The sequence below is a fragment of the Syngnathoides biaculeatus genome, chromosome 8 (genome assembly GCF_019802595.1).
Source record: "Syngnathoides biaculeatus isolate LvHL_M chromosome 8, ASM1980259v1, whole genome shotgun sequence".
NCBI classification, from domain to species: domain Eukaryota; kingdom Metazoa; phylum Chordata; class Actinopteri; order Syngnathiformes; family Syngnathidae; genus Syngnathoides; species Syngnathoides biaculeatus.
The window spans coordinates 18723019-18744338 of record NC_084647.1 but is presented as its reverse complement, the minus strand read 5'-3'; the positions used below and the strand labels follow the sequence as shown (position 1 = coordinate 18744338).

The 21320-nt window shown below is 40.7% G+C and overlaps 1 protein-coding gene across 2 annotated transcripts in view; it reads left to right on the top strand.

The window, feature by feature from the left end:
* The first annotated feature begins 501 nt into the window (after positions 1 to 501).
* The window catches only part of LOC133504419 (rho GTPase-activating protein 42), an 81530-nt gene continuing 60711 nt past the window's right edge, over positions 502 to 21320 (top strand). For both annotated transcript variants that reach the window (XM_061826629.1, XM_061826630.1), the window contains exons 1-2: positions 502 to 798; positions 18290 to 18385. In XM_061826629.1, coding sequence (XP_061682613.1) covers positions 645 to 798; positions 18290 to 18385 — 250 coding nt within the window. In that variant the 5' untranslated portion in view covers positions 502 to 644. The remainder of the gene's footprint in view (positions 799 to 18289; positions 18386 to 21320) is intronic.

Here is a 21320-nt window from a genome sequence, read left to right as displayed (position 1 = left end):
TAATTGTCGATAAAAAAATCTTCTCAAAACACTATTAAATGAGAGAGGATTTAACATCACATTGTCAAAATAGAGTACATATTGCATGATCTATTGGATACATTGTGAATGCAAACCAGTGGAATTCCCCTTTAAACAGTACTCTTGTTTCAAGAGCAGACCTTTAAACCCAAACACAGGTTAAAGTCTCATTTGAAACCCTCCTATTATTTTTTGGACTCCCGTACCTCCATTCCTTCTCTCTCTTTCGTCCATCCTCCCTCCCTTCCTTCTTCCGTTCCTTCTTCTTTCTACTACTTACTTCCATCCTTCTTCTCCTTCCTTACTTAACGGTATCGAAGACTGTGGTCGTGGGCCTGGAGCCACCAGCAGGAGTCAGACGACCACCGCGGTAGGATGGATGCCCCCCATCTCACCCCCCACCCCCACCCCCACCACACTTCCACCTCCCCAATCCCCAAACACAGCGACGGACCCGGAAGTGAGGCTCAGAGCAGCCGAAAGTTTGTCCCCTCCAACTTCTTCTTTTTCTCCACCCCCCCCCCCACTTCTTCTCGATGCGACTTCCGTGCCGTGCGTGAAGACGCGAGGGGCTCGCGTGTTTTCTTGGCTTGCGGCGCCCGGCGACACGGAGGACGGCGGCCATGGGACTCCCCACGCTGGAGTTCAGCGACTCTTTTCTGGACGGCCCCGATTTCCGAGAGCGCCTCAAGTGTCATGAAGTCGAACTGGAGAGGACCAATAAGTTCATCAAGGAGCTTATTAAGGACGGAAATATGCTCATCGGCGCGCTGAGGAGTGAGTAAAAAAAAAAAAAAAAAAAAAAACACACACACCCACACACTTCATTTGACGTGAAATGGAATGACGCGATGAGTTAAGGACGCCTGAATGGAGTTTGTCTGACGTTTAACAGTCCACGTAAATGACATTTATTCCACGTGAAAACACGCGGAATGGCTCATTTGTTTGTTGTTTTATCATCTACTTCTCTTTTGTTCTCCTTGGTTGCAAGCTGAGACTTGCGTCACTGAGCCTTTCGAGGCCCACAGGAGTTTACTCAAATTTTATAACCCACTCACTTCTCTTTTGCTCTGAGAATGCGATCAAAAGTGCTCCTCAAACCCTTTTTAAGTCCAAGTCCACCCTCAAAATACATATATTGGGCTCTGCAAGTATACTATCATCATAACCGGCATTAAAAATAAGTTATGCAGTAGTTCATCAAAAACTAGAAAATAGTTTTATTCCTTTATCCCTTCCTTTTATTCCGATAGTTATATTATGCAATCCGAACAGTGAAAGAAATTGCATATAAAGTTCAGTTCAATTTGTGTGTGTTGTATGTACTGTACTTCACAGTAAAATCAATTTGAACTCTACAAAAGGTTAAAAAATAGTACAGCACATGAAAAGCAAAAAAAATGTTTACTACTGGATGATATTTTTTTTAACTGGCTATGTAAAGTCCATGTACCTCTTGTGGTACTCATCAATCACATTGAGTATCACTACTAGAAATTGTTGAGTATCTGTGAGATATTCTAGCAAGAACTGTGATCATCTCTGGTTTATTTTTGTACTAAGATCTATATTCTGATGGTTACCTTGGAAACCCTGTCCCAGTCTTAAGACCCTACTTTGAAACCCTAACCCTGGGTTCAAATTTATTTTAAAGCTCTAAGCTTGGCTTGAAACCCTAAACCAGGCATTTTAAACCCCAACCTTGTAACCCTAATCAAAATCCCCCCAAAATACAAGTCTCCTATGGCGTTACCCAAGGGTATGTGTTGGACCCTAAACACTAGTCACATTATTTATCAAGAACATCTGCAATGTTACTAAAGTACTTATGTTTTATTCGCTGATAACACAACAGGAAAAAAAACCCTTTCAACAATTGTTGAAAATCAATTAACTAGATTGAAAAATGGGTTTGATGTGAATGAATTAGTACTGAATTGAAACAACAGAATGTTTATACAACCAAAAAGGGGGAAAAATGACTAAATTATACAACCTTGCTCTGTCCGATTTGATTTCATCGGGGCCCTTTAACGCTAACAGAAGTCAACAAAAAAACATCCTGGCTTCATTACGGCTTCTCTTTCAAGATTCATTGTCCACCATTTCAAATTCCACCGGCAAGCTGATAAGGTCCACTTCCTGTTGTGTTGTTTGAACTGCACTTTTGCCAAGATGGGCCCTCATTAGACTTAACAGTCCCAATTTGTGCGGAAAAGCAAATGAGGTGAACGGGATCACCGGGAGTTCGAGGCAGGAGATGAGAGCTGAGAGGATGGAAGTAAATCATTCATGCTCTTTAACTTTGGACATAACAGAGGCTTTAAGAGCCACAATCAGTCGGAACATTTCCACAAAACCTTTTCAAAAGCCTGTTATTTCCCCCCTGCATTTGTACTAATGTTCTCTGCAAAATTCTGTGGTCATCACACAAGTGCTGATATGATATTGTGCTATGGCTGTATATATTTTGCCGCTGATTACGCAGGCAATTGCTGTGGCGAGTTTATTCAGCACCTGATGTGGAGTTTTACTTAGATTTGACTTTTTAAAAAATACTTTTTAAAATTCAAACCAAGACTACGGTGTTAGGTGCCTTATTTAGCGTTTTATCTAGATTTGCCGATTTTTATAGAGTGCGTTTGTATTCATATCTACTTAGCAGTTTATGAAGGATTTTCTCATTTTTATTTTTCATTTATTTTCATTACATTTTGTAATATAAATTGTTTTTACATGAAATATAGATTTTTGATTTAGGTTTTGCCTAATCCAAAAATTTATTGCTCGGATATTTATTGCGTATTTAAAATTTTTACTTTTCTTAATTTGGTATAATTGCTTGATAGTCAATTAATTTGTATTTAATTAATGTCATGTAATTAATTTAATAATTTTAGCAACGATGATGTGAATATAAATAAAATTAAATTAAAACAAAATATTAAGATAGAAATACAGTAGTGTGGGCCAGTATATTCCTCATTAACTTTTAACTATTAGCCAATTGTAGAATTAAATTTAGAATTTAACAACACAAATGAAATACCGTGAATTCACTTAAAACAAATTATTATTACAAAAAATTGAAGTGAAAATAAGGCCCCGAATATTTTTATTTTACTAAAATAAATAAATGGTTAAAAAAACATGTCAACTGACCTCAATGGATTGTTTATTTATTCATCTATCGATTATTGTACTCTAACAATCGAGGAAGAAGCCTTTTATTTCTTGTACTTGAACAACTTAAAAAAAAGTCCCAACTGTCAATCGACCCTCAATGAAGCTTCGGGTTTTTTTTTCCTGTGTGTGATCAAAAACACAAGATGGCCTCAAAGACCAAGGTAATAAGAAATGAATTGTAATTGGTGTAAAGGAAGTACAGTAATATGTTGGAGTAATTCATCTTTCCATGTTGTCAAGGTTGACCTGGGTTGTAAGTAGAATTAACGGAGAATCTTCCAATGTAAATGTTTGGCCTGTAGCTCTTTTCAAAATCCCCAAACATAATAAGCTTTTTGTTTTAAAAGCTAATGTTGTAAGATGATTTTGAAATGATGTTAAAGTGTTTTGTGATCATTGTCTGAGGTATATTTAAGAAAAGGTCCCAAGGTATTTGCAAAACATCTATTTTTATCAGAATGATGGTCCCAAAAAAAAAACAACAATATTTAAGTTCCGTATTAAGAGCGTCAAGCTTAAATTTGGTAAATTCCTGGTTTATCTCCGCGATCAGGATCCTACTTTGAAGATTGCCATATCTTTAAGACATTCGGGTGTTGTATGGCGTAGCTTTACTGAAGAAGATGAAATGGCCTATTTGGAACGCCAGCTGTTTGTGTTGCCGCTTTAATGAATGGCAGTCCAAAGCATCCTGAACTTATTGTGCCACAGATAATAGATTCCAGCTGCAAGTGAGATCCATCTGTATCCACCCAGCTACTTTGTATTCACACCTGGTCTCTGTAACCACCGCTGACTTGTATTAATTCCCTCGGTGTGGCCGCGCTAATTGAATACTCTAATTACGCCTTGGCGAGCTGGGGGAGGGCGAAGGGAGCGTGAAGGCGAAGCCAATAACGATGCATCTTCAGGATGCCAGGTGAGGTTGTTCAGGGAGCGCCGCACGGCAGGTTCACCCCAATTGAAGTTTTGTGCAATAAAGCTTTTGTTTGATAATTCATTTTCAAGTCAAAAATATCCAGCCCGAAACATCGCTATGATGCACGAGGGCAGAGGTCAAGCACAAAAAGATTGGGGAGGGTTGGCAGGGACATCATGAGAATGAGAGACCTTGTCATGTGAATTCAGAGATTGCGTAGCATATAATGCTTTTGAAAATAATTGATGAAAACGTGAACTATGTAGGACTCAATTGTCGCTATATAGCATTGAACAGTTACCATTTCAGTTGCTAATTTTTTTTTTAGGTTGGCTAAAACGGGGTTCATTGTCTCACATGGGTGCATCACTGGCTAGCTGACGCGATTGCCACGTGAAGTTAGCATGCTAGCTATGACTTCCCCCCGAAAATATATCTTTTCTTCACATAGTCCACTGATACGGCCGCTTTAGAGTGCTTCGTTGTCATCCATGAGTGCACGGACGCCACAGAGGGGCACGCACGGCACAGACAAAAGCAAATGAGGGAAGGGGAAGCATGTGTAGAAAAGTGCTGCCACCATCTGGTGGAATATATTCAAAGACTCAATGAGTTTATCTCATGAACACACCATTACACATGGTATGGCACAAAATTTGACACCCAAGGTCCCAGATTAAGCCGATAACTATCAAGATGTGAAATGTAGATAAAATGATAATACAAGATAAAGATCTATACATATTTACAGCTGTGAATTTGTGCAAAGGTGCTAATGCAGCAGCGATTTGAATGCAGCAGAAATACGCATACCAGGGTCTTCCAATCTGTCCACATTATTTGTGTGCATAGCACATCATCAACATGTCACATGATTGCATGTTATTACACCCGATGCGTGCCCGTGCTTGCACAGCAGTTCTGTGTTATAGCACTAATGAATGGGTGATGCTATGCGTGATGTTATTATCCATCACGGCACGCAAGCCGGTCTGTAAACAGCATTTCCACTCGTCCTGACACACAGCAGGTTTTAGCAAAGCAACGCGACACTGGCGCACTTATTCCAATCATCGTGTGGTTGTGTTATCGCGTCGGTTTTGGAGCTCTGGGACGTCTCGGCGTTGATATGAGGACAGATGACGCTTCTGAGGCTCGGCCACAGGAAGTGTCCTGTAAACACGCTTGCCTGTGTAACCATCCAACCCCTTCCTGTCCTCCCTCGCAATGCATTTGGCCTGACATCACAGTGCTTTGCTGCGGGGGCCTGTATTCTTTTAAGTTTGTGTGTTTGTGTGTCGAGGGAGTGAAATCCGTGTAACGCATTTGATAAAATCATACTGCAGAAATGTTCTGCAAAAAAAAATCGTGTTTTTCTGAGTTTGATATTTGTTATCAAGTAAACCGCCACATTTTGCAGGGATCGGGACGGAGCCCTTCTGCAAAAATTTAAATAACTGATGCTGCTCATAAAATTTTATATATATATATATATATTATATATATATATATATATGTATATATATCACCAATAAAATGGTGCCATGAGATGCAAGTTTGGTTTATTCGGTGACCGCACTCTTAACTCAAAACACATCAAAAGAATTTTGCCCATTAAAATACATGGAAATGCCATCAATATGTTCCAGGCTTCCACCCCCCAAAAAATAACCAAAATGTTTGTAATATGCTTTTTGAAAGGCAGCACTTTATAAAATTTTACTTCATAAAAACATAATAATACCATAAAAATAAAATTATTATGCATTGTGATTGTGTGTTACTTGGCCACCGGGGCGCAGTGTAATACAATCATGCAGACACAAATGAAGAAGAGTTTCATCTAATGAATGATTCGGTACTTTGCAGTAATATCCAGTTTGTCAGTGAGGATATAAAAAAAAAAAAAAAAAAAATATATATATATATATATATATATATATATATATATACATATATATGCCTGTGAGTACTGTCACATTATCTCAGAGTTGATGCACCATTTGTGTTCAAATATCCGTTGCTTAAAGTGTCCTAATGCCGTCGCACGGATACTGTTTGTTTGCCCATATATTGCATTTTGCATCGTTCGTCATCATGAAGCTAAGAAAACTCAGAACAAAATTACATTGTTGTGTAAATTCCAATGGGTATTACCTCTGTTGTATGTTTAGTTTCACAGTGCCGACCCAACCGATGGCGATGTGTTCCTTATCAGCTTTGTCAAACCTGCTTCAGGTAGAAGTTATAGACCATGGACCACATACAGAATTAAGTCCAACAATAGCGGACAAATGTGAGCTGCAGCATTAGTTTAAAGTTTGGAAGTGTTTCTAGTCACTGTTTGTTTCCATCCCCACAAAAATATTGTTTAATCACCAATTAGGTGTTTTGTTTTCTTGAATCAAGTGAAGTACTTCCTGTAATAGTCCCTTGAAAATTCCCTCATGGTGTTTTTGGACTGACTTCGTCAATTGTCAAGCCTCCAGGAAAATACAAATAAGGAAAAAAGGGAACCAAGTAAACTGACTGGTAGCTCGTGATGACATTGTGGTGCCAAATTGGTGTTATCGTTTGTATTGTGGTGAATGTTTTTTTTTTTTTTTTTTTTGAGGCACATTATACAAACAGTCAACACAATCTGCCGCTCCTCAATTTGTGTCCAACAACAGCGCCTTCATCAATTCGCTTCCTCGGAATGAAAACCACCCACCTGATTTTAAACATCAGCTCATTAAAAAAAAGAAAAACTGGATAAACTCGCAGACTAATACTTTTGGTCAGTGCCCTTTTTTTTTTTTTTGTATTGATTGTGACTGGAAAGTGGAAACTCTGACGAATCCCTCTCGTCTCAATCGCAGCAGGAAGCCAGCTCAATTGTGAAAGGGCTTTAACGATTGCTCGCCACACTTTTCATTGAGTGCCATTCCTTGGAAAGTTGTCGTGGTCAGATGTGGTGCGAGACGGCCCGTCCTCCGAGAGAATTTGATGACTTCTTTTCATGCCAGCAGACCTAATAGACATTTTTTTTAGACGGTATAGAAACCGCTCTAACGTCTCCCACGTGTCAAAGAATACCCTGCACTGCTCCGACGCCACTGAAGTGGGGTGGGCATCGTAGTCATAAAACTGGCCACAATATTAGGTACAGTGAGACATTACACAGTCATTTAAAGTTGTTTGAAATTGGAAATAAATCAGATGTAAAAGCATGACCGGATTCAAGGTACAGTAGCGCCTCGTGTCCCTGGCTTTGAATTGAACTGTCACAGTTGATCTTAAATTGAGAATGAAAGCTTTTTCCTACTTTGCGCATGGGTCCTTCGGCTCATCTGTCTTGTGTCATCTTCTTCCTGTTCACATTTCAGCCAATGGGAGAAGAGATCAATCTCAGTGTTTGTCGTAGTGTATCTTGGAATCTTTCAGGCATGTTATGCCTCATTTTGCTTGCTTCTGTTTACTTCTGTTGACTATTTTATTGTGTAAAAAGTGCCTAAAGTTGCTAATTTAACTTCGTTTATATGTATTTATATATATTCACAGTCAACCATGTTGCGATGCAATAGAGTACGAAATTAGTGAAAGACTTTCAGTTTCCCAGCGTGCAAGGTGGTGGGAAAAGTTGCGCTCCCACAGGCTTGTCTTCTGGACTACGGCCCCCGCTGTGCAACTGACAGGCTTACGCAACGTGGAGAGCGTGGGGTCTTACCTGAAGCAAAACCTCCATGTTTCATTTCTATCAAAGTGGCACAATGCACCCCACCGTTCCTCCTCACCTCCCCCTTTAAACCGGGGAGGGATAATAGAAGTAGGCTCTCCCCTTTGGAAAACCTCTTCGGCCCCAATCAACAGTGATGAAATAGTGTTTTTTGAGGACAATGCAACGGAGGACGGCGCGTGAGTGGTACAAAAGGAAGCGCATTGTTTTGTGCTTGTTTTTTGGCTCTGTAGAAGAAGGAGATGTGTAGTTCAATTTGGAGGGGAATGAAGATTAACACCTTTGAGCACCTTCTTTTGATGTTGAAGAAAGTAGAACACTGTTACAGTGTATCCAGAAAGGGTTTGCAGCACTTTTTCCCCAAAATTTTTTTGGCTCCATCCTTATTCCAAAATTGGAATAAAATCATCCAGAAAAATGTTAATTTTAAGTTTCAGTGATGCAACAAATTAATTAATGAATCGACAAGTAATTAGTTACATTAATCGGCAACTGTTTTGATCATCTGTTCATCATTACGGGCCCTAGTTTAATTTAAAATGAACCAAATCCTCAGATTTACTTAGATCGCATTGGACCACATACTGTATTTTTGTGCAGATTCGTCCATTCATCTTTGCAGCACAACCCAAGTGCCATCAGTCTGGATTAGGAGCGTTGATGCTTTCCAGATCTTTCCAGAGATATTCAATTGGATTCAAGTCTTAGCTCTGCCTGGGAGACTCAAGGACATTGACAGAGTTGTCCTTTGATATTTCTTGCTCCTTTTCAGTGACAAGTTCCAGAATGGCCTGCTCCCGCTGTGCCTTGGCCCATCTTAGCCTCGGATGCCCTCTGATGTGTTTCCATTACAACAGGCACCAATCAGAGGGAGAGTTTGAAGTGGGACCACGAAGAAATGACGTGGTTGTTTCTTGTCACGCCTTCCATCTCGCTATATTTCATTTTATGCCCACGATGACAAAAAAATGCTTGGATCTCCTCAGTCGACCATAGAACAAAACCTGATTTAAACCTGTCGCACACTGTGGATGTGGTCGAACCCAACTGGACTGGATCATCGTGTAGACGCACCCTGGCACGTTAGCAATTCACACACAGTGGATTCCTGGAGGGCTTGTATAGACGTTGGATGCTGTGTATTTAGTATCTCCTACTTTATCACATACACCCAAAAAAGATTAATAGTTCAGGTAGAAGCAGGTTGCTCCAGAGAAAAGGTGTTGGTGAGAATATAAGCGAGAGTGTGAATATTTGACTTCATTTTAATGTTAGCAGGATGTATGCACTTTCGTATACATTCTGGTAACAAACTTTCCTTTTTCAGCCACATATTACATTATACATTATAAATATAGTTTAAGTAATGATATAAAACAAAATTTTTCCACTTTATATACTATTTATATGGCTTGATGCAGAGTAGTGTCATTCCTTGCTCAACACAGAAGTGTTTTTTCCCCATGAGTGCAAGCTTATCTGCAGCAAAGTCAAAACGGCATTTGAAATTTTCAATTACGGCAGAACATGCGTCATACTGATCGGGCACTCATGAAAAAGGTTGCCTCAGATCACACACACTACACAACAGTTCAGTTGGGTTCAGCAGCGGCGTTCGATGTGCGGTACCCTATATACGCCGTGATTGTGAAAGTGACAAGTCACCACAGTTAAAGAATCAGCTTTAGTGGCCAAATATGTAAACAACACACAAGGGATTTATTTCCGGTACAGGGCAGGGCGGTGTGAGGCTGGTTGGGGCTTGAACCAGTACAATGGAAAAGGGTCTTAAATTGAGCATTTGGTGAATTTGTTGTGCTAAAAAGTACGCCGTCGCATTGGATTGAAGACTCGAACGCTCTGAGTTTTTTTTTTTTTATCCTGGATGTTTATGTTCATTGCTGCATTAATTTTTCATTTCCTGCTGTTGAAAAACCGATGCAGCATGACGCTGCCACCACAATTCGATGTGTGGATGGTATTGCCGAGGTCATGAGTAGTGCCTGTTTTTTCCCACAAATATGACATCTTACATTCATGTCAAAGAATTCCATCTTTGTCTCATCGTACTAGAGAATTTGTTCTCAGTTCCTTAGGCCTGGTACACAAATAATTTTTCAAATGTTAAAAGATAAAAGATTTTTACAGACCCCATACAAAATTAAGAATCAGGCATCTAATAGTTTGGCTCATATTGTTGGTGGTGTGGTTCGATAATCTCAACACAGACCATCACACACTAAAAGATTCTCTCCCATCACCGATCTAGAAAGCAGTCTTTTAAGACACGTTACGTTATCATGAGTAATATCACAGTTAGCGTTTGGGAAGGCCAGGGGGGCAAGGCAAAGACATGGAGGACTCAAGTCCAAGGAAGCAGGAAGGTAAGGCAGGAGTCCAGGAGTCTCAAAAATATATAATGTCCAACAAAGGAACACTAAAAAAATGCCCACAACCAAAGACCAAAGTAACAAAGAAAATGTGTAACAAACCTAAACTGGAAACAAGACATGGCACAGAGAGACAGAGAAAGTGACATCGAATAACACGGCCAAGGACACTGACATGGAGAAACAATGGACTGACAAGAACTGAACGAAACCAGGGAGCCAAATACATACAACGAGGAACACCTTAACAAGAAACAAATGTCTCAATGGAGTCAATTGGTCAACAGAGGAGAGGAGGTTCACAAGAACAGGTGGACACAATCAGCAGAGCCCAGAAGACGTGATAAACATTGAACACAGGAAAACCAAACAAACAAAAACAGACCACGCTAAGTGATCTAACAAAAATCCCAGAAACCCATTATCAGGACAGAATAACTCAATACACCTCAGAACCAATGTAAATATCTTCTAGGATAATATAAATATCTTAAAGGATAATCTTCCTTGGTCGGGACGGAGGAAAATTGTGTAAAGAACAGCCCATTTATCTTTGTGTAAAAGGCTTTCAAGAAACACCTCCATTGCTAAATTCAAATTACATCGACTAACCCTATTGATTTGGAAAGTTCTGAAGGGGTAGATTTTATTGACATGGCAACACAAGCTGAAAATCTGATTGGACAAAAAAAATCCAACATCCGTGTAGACATACAGGAAGCGCTGCACCCAAGAGAAATGCTGTGAAATGAAAAGGATCACATGTTGGGAATAAATAAATACAATTTCCTGGGACAATTATGTTAATAATAAGTGCTTGTGATGGTTTTTGGATCAGGAGAAAAGATCTTGCCCGCCATGACCACTGGCTACATCTTTGTGGTCAGTTTAGTGTTTTGTGATGCAAACACTGAATTTTACTTACCTAACCCTAACCCTACGTATAAACCTGCTATATCACATATTGGGGAACCAGCTTTTGCAGAATCAATAGATGCCTTTTAAAGAAGAATTTCGACTATGTTACCCTGAGGCAGCGAGCGGTGTGTTCCGACAGGCATGCTCACCCTCAGCGCATGCCGTTGCCCTGGAGATGAGATGGTGTGCCCCCCCCCCTCCTCCTCCACCCCCATTCCCCCAGCAGCACGGAAAACGGGGTGTCTCGCGCATTGGCTGCTAACTGGTATAGCGGCTCCATCTGAGAGCGAGACCATCTCTTTTGTGATTAAACCGGTCCACAGGGATGCCCCCGTGGCTAATATTGTTCTTGCCCCCAAACTCCCCACACCCCCGCACCACCACCACTATGCCAAAGGATCATTTCAGCACAAAATAATGACTCGCTGGGCTCGATCAAATGCTTGTCGAATGTAATAAAATTAGCTGTGGCTATTTTAAGACCCTGAGTGTTCTTCTAATAAGTGCAAAATGTTTTATTTTACAGCGCGTTGCTTTGCAACAGCTCTTTTATCATGTTTCTCCTCTCTTGTCACGCTTCATGTGCTCAGCAAGACACTTCAGACATTCACTACCTCATGCAGCTCTCACTTCTTTTTTTTTTTTTTTTTAATACTCCTCCATACCCGCCTAGCTTGCCACAGCTCCTCTTCGCCACATATAATCAAAGTGTAACGCACCAAATTCCCTCTTCTGTCAGAGCAGATGAAGACGAGCTATCTGGGGAGCCGTGACATCTCTACTTGGCAGGCACCCCTTCAGAGTGGCCACCGCTTTATTTGGGGCTTTTATCCCTTATTTCCCTGCAGCCTTGTAGAGGGGAAGCTAATGGGGCCTCTTGTGTTTGTCGCTGTATGTCAGCAAGACCATTTCCTCGTGTTTACTTTGTGCTGTAGACTATCAAACTTACAAAAAAATGTCTGTAAATGCTAGTGTGCGTGTGTGTGCGCATAGATCTGTCTGAAATGCATGCATATGGATGAGGAAATTGTTTATTTTTCACTGCTAGCCATTTTCAAAACTGCATTCCCCATATTGCTAGCCTGTCACAAACCTCCGGTACGGGGCAGACCCAAATGCAGGACTTCAAGGTAGAGGCATAATGTTCAATGTAATTTATTCCAGAAACTGGGTCATACACGGTGTAGCAGTCCGACAAGGCAGAGGTACAGAAACGCTAGGATAGGCGGGATCCAAAAGGCATGCAGCTAGGTCCTATGACTATGGGGCAAACTAACAACTCAACAGGACAGGATTAAAAAAAAAAAAAAATGGCACAGAATCGCTGTGACTAGGGTTACTCTAACTTACGCGTGGAAGCGGAGAGTCTCACACGCAGTAAATGTAGCTCACTAATGCAAGGCAACGAACTGGCAAATGCCAGTGACAAAACCTCCAACTTAAGTGCCCGTCTAATTACAGTCCCACTGTGAAACAGCTGTGAGCGGTGACAGGTGTCACTACCCAGAGCAGTGGTGTGGCCACGCCCCTCTTGGCAGTGGCCAAGCCTTGCTCATGACTTAGCCATTGTAGAGCATTTTGGCCGAACTTTCGAGACCTACACAATGTTGTTCTGTGACAGTTTTAGCGCCAAATCTCCCAAAAGAAAGTAGACTTTATTTACACCAGAAAAAATGTTTCCACCATTGTTCGTTGTTTAGTAATCCGCAGTAGAAAATGAGATAGTTCACAAAAACTGTGGTTTCTGCCAATAAGCAGAGAAAAGGGAAAGGCTCCAGCTCACCTGCTCCACTGAGGACAGGTTGAAAAGAAAATAGATGGATAATTCTGTCAATTACAAAACATCTATCTATCTATCTATCTATCTATCTATCTATCTATCTATCTATCTATCTATCTATCTATCTATCTATCTATCTATCTATCTATCTATCTATCTATCTATCTATCTATCTATCTATCTATCTATCTATCTATCTCTATCTATCTATCGTGCAAGTCCTTTGTGCTGTGGCGGACTGTGACACATTATATTTCGTAGTAAGGTAATTACTGTAATTTCCGACCTATAACGACTGCCACACACTAATGAAGGCTTTGAATAAAAGATGTCTACGGGAGTAAGCGCTACACTTTGGAAGGTGTCAAATGTCATGCAAGAAACGTCATAATAAGCAGAGATGTAATACTGCAACTTTTTTCACATGCTTTCAAGCCTGCGGTTTATGCGGTGATGTGGCTAATTTGTGCATTTTTTTTTTTTTTCAATGACCGCAAGGAAGCACTCGAGTGGAAAAGTTGAGAGTGAGATCAAGTACACGTGCCGAGGAAGTGACTTTTACCAGTCCGGCCCTGTTAGCGGTACGCTAACGTGTTACTGCCCTGTCTTAGTAATTTCTACCAGTATGTTTTTTTTCTAAGCGGCCTTGTTAGCGTTAGCGCGGCGGGGCTTGCGTTAAAGTCTCTTTGTACCTTCTTTCTTTGCAAATATGTCGTGTTTCAATGTCTGTTTCAATATGGGCACTTGCATCTTTTATACGGCTGCCGCGTATGCATGTACCAAATGGTATTTCCTTTACAAATGTACTAGGTGAGACTTATAACCAGGTCCGCTCTGTAGGCCGGGAATTATGGTACAACCCCTTTTGGCAAATGTTTTTTTTTTCCTAAACGCTTATATTTCTCAAGTGGTGTTCATTTATTCACACAAATTAATTTAGACGTGTTGTCAGTTAGATTGTAGGACACTTTCAAAGTATACAGTGACATGCTACATCCTGGTACAGTATTTGGAATTCTTGAAAATGCTCGGGTTTGTGTTGTTAATACATTCCATGAACCAATGTCCCTTTTACAAAATTTATTTCTTTTTCTCTTTTTTTTAACTGATTTTCTTTTGTTCACGCTGATTTGTTTTCCACATTGGCGTGATGCCATTTCAAACAAGTTAACATTTGGTCTGCTGCCAGAAGCTTATTGCTCTGCTATGACATCTGCTAGCCAGAGGCTGAGCTGCGCTGTATTTGTCTGCAGACTTGTGGCTAGATGCAACACAGTTAGACTTCCAGCTTCTCAACGAATATGCTCAGTGTGTGGAAAAAAAAAAAAAAAAGTACTGTTCAACCCCCAAGTGCAGTCATTGCCAAGAATAGGGGCCAGCGATTCCGAAAAGCACAGAAAAGGTACATAAATGGCCAGGGCTTCAGAGAAAACCCACACATAGCCGAATTTGTGAATCGCATATATGTGGGGATTATAGTACTTTTTTTTTTATATAAGAAAAAATCCCTTTAAGTGATCTTCAAATTTGATTTACACCGTTTCTACCCATACATCCCACCAAAAATGTTTGCAAGGTATTGTTTGCAACGATGTTTTATTTTTGTCGGCTTTACACAAACAGCGCATGCAGCATCTAGCGCATGACTCCATATTTGTTTCTGAGGTTTACGCCTGTCTGAATGTCAGAGCTCAGAGATCATCCATTATTGATGGCCCTGCAAGCGTGTTTAGACCGCTGGCGAGGTATTGATCCCAAAATCTGCAGCCGCACAGACAAAAGTGGGAGCGCGTCGGAGGCGTAATACATCTTCTGCAAACGTTGCTCTCAGAGGCACTTGCGGCAGCCTCTGCAAGCATTCACAAGCGGTCATCGTTCACTGTAATGTAGATGTCTCAAAAGAGGCTTTCAATCTGAGGGCTGGCTCTATAGTGATGAACTGCATCATGGAATCATGTTGAATCACGCGCTTTACGAGTCTATTTCATTTAGCTCTCAAAGGTATTATTTGGTGCACAGGTGCCTCGGTTTCAGAAAGATTTCAAAAAATCAAACACTTCCTGAAATTTTTAGAAAAGTGTTGCATATTCAGTTTTCTGTTTCCGACCTTGTTCAAATCCATCCATCAATCCATCCATTTTTTGATCCGCTTATCCTCACAAGGATCGTGGGAGTACTAGAGCCTATCCCAGCTATCTTTGGGCAGGTGGCGGGATCACTCTGAACTGGTTACCAGCCCTTCGCAGGTCACGTGGAGACAGACTGCAGTTCCACTCACAATCACACCTAGGGGCAATTTAGAGTCTCCTTTTTTTGTGATGTGGGAGGAAACCAGAGTGCCTGGAAAACACCCACGCAGGCACAGGGAGAACATGCAAACTCCACAGAGGTGGGGCTGGGATTTGAAGCGCGGTTCTTAGAACTGTGAGGCAAACGATTTAACCAGATGCGGCACATTGTTGAAAAATATTGTGATAAATGAATATGAGAACTGTCTTCAAACAGGATAGATAGACATTTAAATGTACTTGGAGAAAAAGTTCTTTCCGAAATTTGCATCAAACTGTTAGCCCTTGTTTTAATCAGTACCCAAGAAATTGCTGTCATTTACAAAGCGGTTGGTGTCCCATGCACTACATAAATGTCAAGATTGACTTGGCGTTGCAGTAAAAAAACAAAGTGGTGTTCCACAGGTCTCAATTCTAGGGTGTCCTTGGTTTACAAGGATACCGACACTCAGTGTTGCAAGGTTATGAACGGTGTGCAATTAACTAGTTCGTACACTGTCATAAGAATACATCGGCATGCTCCTTTATATTGCCGTACTTACTGACTCAGGGTTTTTCATTTATTTCATATTTGTGGCCTATATGTATTTTCCACACACATTGACTGTAAATCTGACTAATTGTTAGCAGAGGTTAACAATAATGCCACATTCAGAGTTGGGGACAAATTCAGGCTACATTGGCTAGGTTGACACAGAACTTAATGTAAATGCTGTACTGGATCTCATTATATAATGCAGCCACTCCTCAGTCAATGCTCTGCATACAGTGTGCACAGCATTAATCTGCCAGTTTCATTTCAAGCCAACTTTCTTCAGCCCTAAAGGAACTGTAAATTTCTGTCACACAGTAGTACTTTTGCTCGTTTAATTAGCAAAGATGTTGCAGAGTGCGGAAGCTAATTTCCACGCAGTCTAAAACCACACGATTTTCTGCGCTGCCACACACTAATGAAGGTTTTGAATAAAAGATGTCTAAGGGAGACACTTTGGAAGGTGTCAAATGTCACGCAAGAAACTTCATAACAAGCAGAGATGAAATACTGTGAATATTTTAGGTACATTCAGGATGAGAATGAACAAAATAATTAGTTATCAGAATTACTCGGAAATGTGAAAAGAAACGGCATATAAACGAACCTAACGTATTTTATTTAGAAAAAAAAACCCACATGAAATCAGGAAATGTGTAAACATGTTTTCTTATTCTTTTCCTTTTAAGCTTGTCCCGTTAGGGGTTGCCACACCATGTCATCTTTTTCCATCTAAGGCTATCTCGTGCATCTTCCTCTCTAACACCCACTGTCCTCCTGTCCTCCCTCACAACATCCATCAACCTTTTCTTTGGTCTTCCTCTCACTCTTTTGCCTGGCAGCTCCGTCCTCAGCACCCTTCTACCAATATACTTACCCTCTCGCCTCTGAACATGTCCAAACCATCCAAGTCTGCTCTCTAAAAAACATCCAACTTTGGCTGTCCCTCTAATGAGCTCATTTCTAATCCTATCCAACCTGTTCACACCAAGGGAGAACCTCAGCATCTTCATTTCTGCTACCTCCAGTTCTGCTTTGTGTTGTTTCTTCAGTGCCACCGTCTCTAATCCATCCATCATGGCCACCCTCACCACTGTTTTTATAAACTTTGACCTTCATCATAGCAGAGACTCTTCTTTCAAATAGAACAACAGACACCTTCCGCCAACTGTTCCACCCCGGTTGGACCCATTTCTTCACTTCCTTACCACACTATCCATTACTCTGTATTGTTGAAGAATTTGAAGTCGTCCACCCTCGCTATCTCGTCTCCCTGGAGCTTCACTATTCCTCCTCCGCCCCTCACATTCATGCAGAAATGTGTAAGCATAACCCCACAAATTTCACTAAATGGATGAAACAGGCAGAATGGGGACCTAGTGAACTAGTGGTTAGCACATTTGACATGCCTCGCAGTTCTGTCCAAATGCTTGTGCTGCTGGTTTTCTTTTCTTTCTCTACTCTTCCCTTCCTTCCACATTCTTAAAAACATTTAAGGTTAATTGAGACGCCAGGGCAGTAATGTTTCTAATTTAGAGCATTTATAGCACCTTGAACCGTTGTAGCTATTGGTGTGGAAAATTTATGTCTTCCATCCTCTCCTGGCGCAGTAATTAATTATCTTAAATTTTCCATCTGCAGTCTTGGGTATGCAGATAACAAAAGACAGCGAGGACTCTCTCAAAATGCTGAATACAGTAGCTACGAAACTCAAACGGAAATCTGAAACAGTATGAGTCACCATCTGAAATTACATTGCTCCTTTATCAGTCTACTGTTTCATCCATAATAGCAAGTAGAATGATTTTATTTTTTTTACTTGGTCTCCATACAAGCATAACATATTAGAGGTTCTTATTTCCCGACTGCTGTCATTTTAATCAATGGACAATGAAATGTTCACGGTCAAAGATCAATAAAAAGTAAACAGTCGTGGCTCAGGTGGAAAGCAATTAAGGCCCAGTATAAACACCAAGATAATGAGTCACAATCTTTTTGCTCTTCCCAACCAAGGACAACTTTTTGATAAGATTCTCCTACAAGGTGATCCTGTGGTCCGAGTTGTGTTAAGTGAGTTTGTCCTGATAATGTGATCCAAGGCTGCTCGGGGTCAACAATTATATTAAATTATTATTATTAAACCAAACTTCTCATTTGTGCTTGGAAAGATGAAAACTCCAAAGACATGATTGACAAACAACGAAGTGGCCATAAATAAAAACAAACATGTCCTACACAATGTTTGGTTTTGTTTTGTTTTGTTTTGTTTTGTGGGGTAAAACTGGGTTCCTCCAATGGCAAGAAGTATTTTTTTTTTACTTTGTCATTCTACAACACTCCCACGTCCTGTCATTTAAGGAGCACTCAAGGAAACAACGTTTGATGAATGAGGCTGCCATTTAAAAAAAAAATCCTCATATGCGGGCTCGGTAACAGAAAAACAAAACAAAATCCTTGTATATACCAGGTCTAAGTTAACCAAATTGGTATTTAGATTCCTGATGTTGAAGGCTTTCATCTTTCTTGCTGTCCAGATCTTTCGGCCGCCGTCCAGAAGTTCTCTCAGTCGCTGCAGGAGTTCCAGTTTGAGTGCCTAGGTGACGCCGAGACGGATGATGAGGTCAACATTGGTGAGTGTTTTGTGGCTTTTTTTTTAAACTCTGGAATTTTAAGATCAATTAATTGACCTAAAATATATATCCATCTGTTTTCTGAGCCGCTTATCCTTCACGCTGTCATCAGGCAATTTAAAGTCTTCGATTAATGCAGTTGTAACCAATCCACGAGATTCTAAACCATGAGTTAATCGATGATTATTGACATCTTGAATGCAAATTTTTCCTTGGCAAACTGAACTGTATTGCCTCAGTCTGTGCCCCTCAGACAGGGTCTAAGTGTTTGCCACATATATAATTGATGCGATTGATTGGCTTATGAGGCTTTCTCGGTAGGATATCACAGGGACTAATTGTGTGACCAGTGTCAGAGATTAATGAAGGTCTTAACTGTGGAGCCTCCAGCTGGAATATGAAAGCATCTGTGTAGAAATCTGTTGGTCTGGACCCCCCCCCTTTTTTTTTCCCCTCTCTTCATTGCAATGCTCATTATCCTCAGTTTGAAGCCTTCTCTCTTTGCGGCAAGGCGGCTGCCGAATTACTGACCATCTGCACGGGTAGAGAAGCCAATGACCTCTTCGACATGAAGCAGTTCGACTGAATGCAAAGCAAATAGTTGCCGCAAAGGCTGCACAATAGATGTTTATCATTATTAGTGTTTTTTTTTTTTTTTTTTTTTTTTGTAGGAGCCCAATTTTGTTCGCCTCTGTGGAAAGAGATGTACAAAATGTTCACATTGACAATGTGTTCCCTTCGAGCTGTCAATCAGGAATGAGGTTTCTTTCCTCCATGGAACAATGGGTGGCTGAGCTGGACACGCATTACGTTATGTGCACTCACGTTCACTGTGTAATTCAAGAGAATGTGTGGTTTTTGACTTTCGAGCTTCATGTACCAATGTGAAGAGATTTTCTAAAGAAATAGACTGCGAAATTGCTGAGCATGGTTGGAATGGCTCCTTCAACCTGAGTACAATCCACCAAGAATTTGGAAATCGGATAGCCTTTTTGGGGAAACTTTTTGTGTGATTTGATTGCATACAAAGTCTTGTTAAAAAACAAAAAACTACCATGAACAAAACAGTACAATGTAATTTCTCAACATAGTACGCTATGGGAGAGTACTATTTTCCTTATTATAAATCAGATTGCAACCATTTTTGGTGTTAGCTTTTTTTTTTGACCAGATAAGTGACATTCCATTCATTTCAATTGGGATGATTGAGATGATTTGAGGTTATGAGTTATGAGCGTAGTCACAGAATAGATAAAACGTGTTTCTCAACACAAAGCTGAATTCACTATAAAAACAGGTTTCCTACTGTCTTGGTGTTGGTTAGTGAACCTCACATTCCGACAAATTACATTTTTACCACTGGTGCAGACGCACAAAATTCTGTTGCCCATAAAACACTGGAAACACAGTTCCTCACCATCAGAGGGCCCAAAAAAAAAAAAAATCATAATTATTTTTTTGAAACATCCCGTGGAAATCAATGTAGTCATCAGTGAGGGTGAGCAGGACCAGGCGACTCCTTCGACCGACACGGGCGGAGCCTCGTATTGAATGTCAGCTGTCATCGGCGCGCCTCTTTTTGATGCTGCCTACTTCCATCACGTTGCGCTGGAACCCTGTGTGCGCCGCCACAAAGGTTACCTGATCTCGCATCGATTTGGCTCCATGACATTCACATTCTGCAGCCAATCGATGCCAACAAAGGATTGATGGGATGATAGAATTCTTTATAAAATTTTGAAAAGTTGCTTGCCCTTCTCCTAGAAAGTCGATCCCAGAGCCTCCGCCCGCGAGGCAAGCTTTGAAAATCTCTCAACGCTCTAACCTGAGATAAATTTCATCTGTCAGGAAAAACTATCTAGATTGTGTCCGTTCATGTTGTGGTAAATCTGATGGTTCTGTCATAATGATATCACAACACAGCTATTATGTGATGATCAATATATTGGAAGAAAATCTGATACAATGCAAATGATATGTAAATAGAAGATGAGTACCGAGCGATGATTCAAATAGTGAAAAATAAGTATTTCAAGCTCATTTTGAAATTTATATGAATAGTTAACCCAAAAGTGTACCATAAACTATGCTTGCGAACACTAAATACTTCAAACTCATCTTAACACAACCCTTGAAGATAAATTCACATTTGATATCCAAACCATGCAAAGAAGAGTTCCCATAAATTCCATTAGCAACCCAGGCTAAACATAAATCTTCCTCGACATACAAAGATCTTAGAACAGTTTTGACAAATCACTGCAACATTCAGTTCGTCCTTGAAACAATTACTACTTTCTTAGTTACTTAGTGAGCGCCTTGGCATCAGAACAAGCACACAGAAAAAAAAATGATTGGGTGAACTTTTCAGCAAATCCCAGAAAATAGGTTCCACAAAAATATGCAAATAGGTCAATAACAATGTTATAGATGTTCTATTAAGACACAGGTGGAAAAGAATGTCATTAAGACACCTGGCAATTGTTTTAAATTGTGGAAACAGGACTTCCTGTCTCCTTTTAAGCACGCAGTCGCGTGGTGCAAAAGATGCCTTTTTCAAGGTCGTCTGCACTTATCTTACCTTCATTTGCTACTGAGTGATCTCCAAGTCGTAACCACCCTTGACCCCAATTGGCTGCCATCGGTGGCTCCCTGTGAGCTTTTGTGTGCTTGCTAAGGGAGGCGGTAGATTTAGTGGGAGGACGGATGAGCGAAAATCATTGCTCCGACCACTTTGTCGCATTAATGTGCCAACATGGCCACGGTGACGCATGGCTCCTTATGCCCGCCTGGTAATGGTGTCAGCGGTTAGTTGGCAAGCAGGGTGTGCTGGACACGAGAGCTGACCACCAAGCTTGTTTCATCCAACCCTGCAGCTTGGAATTTAAGCCCAAAGGGGCTGCCGTGTCTTAACAGCATCAGCTTCCTATTGCCA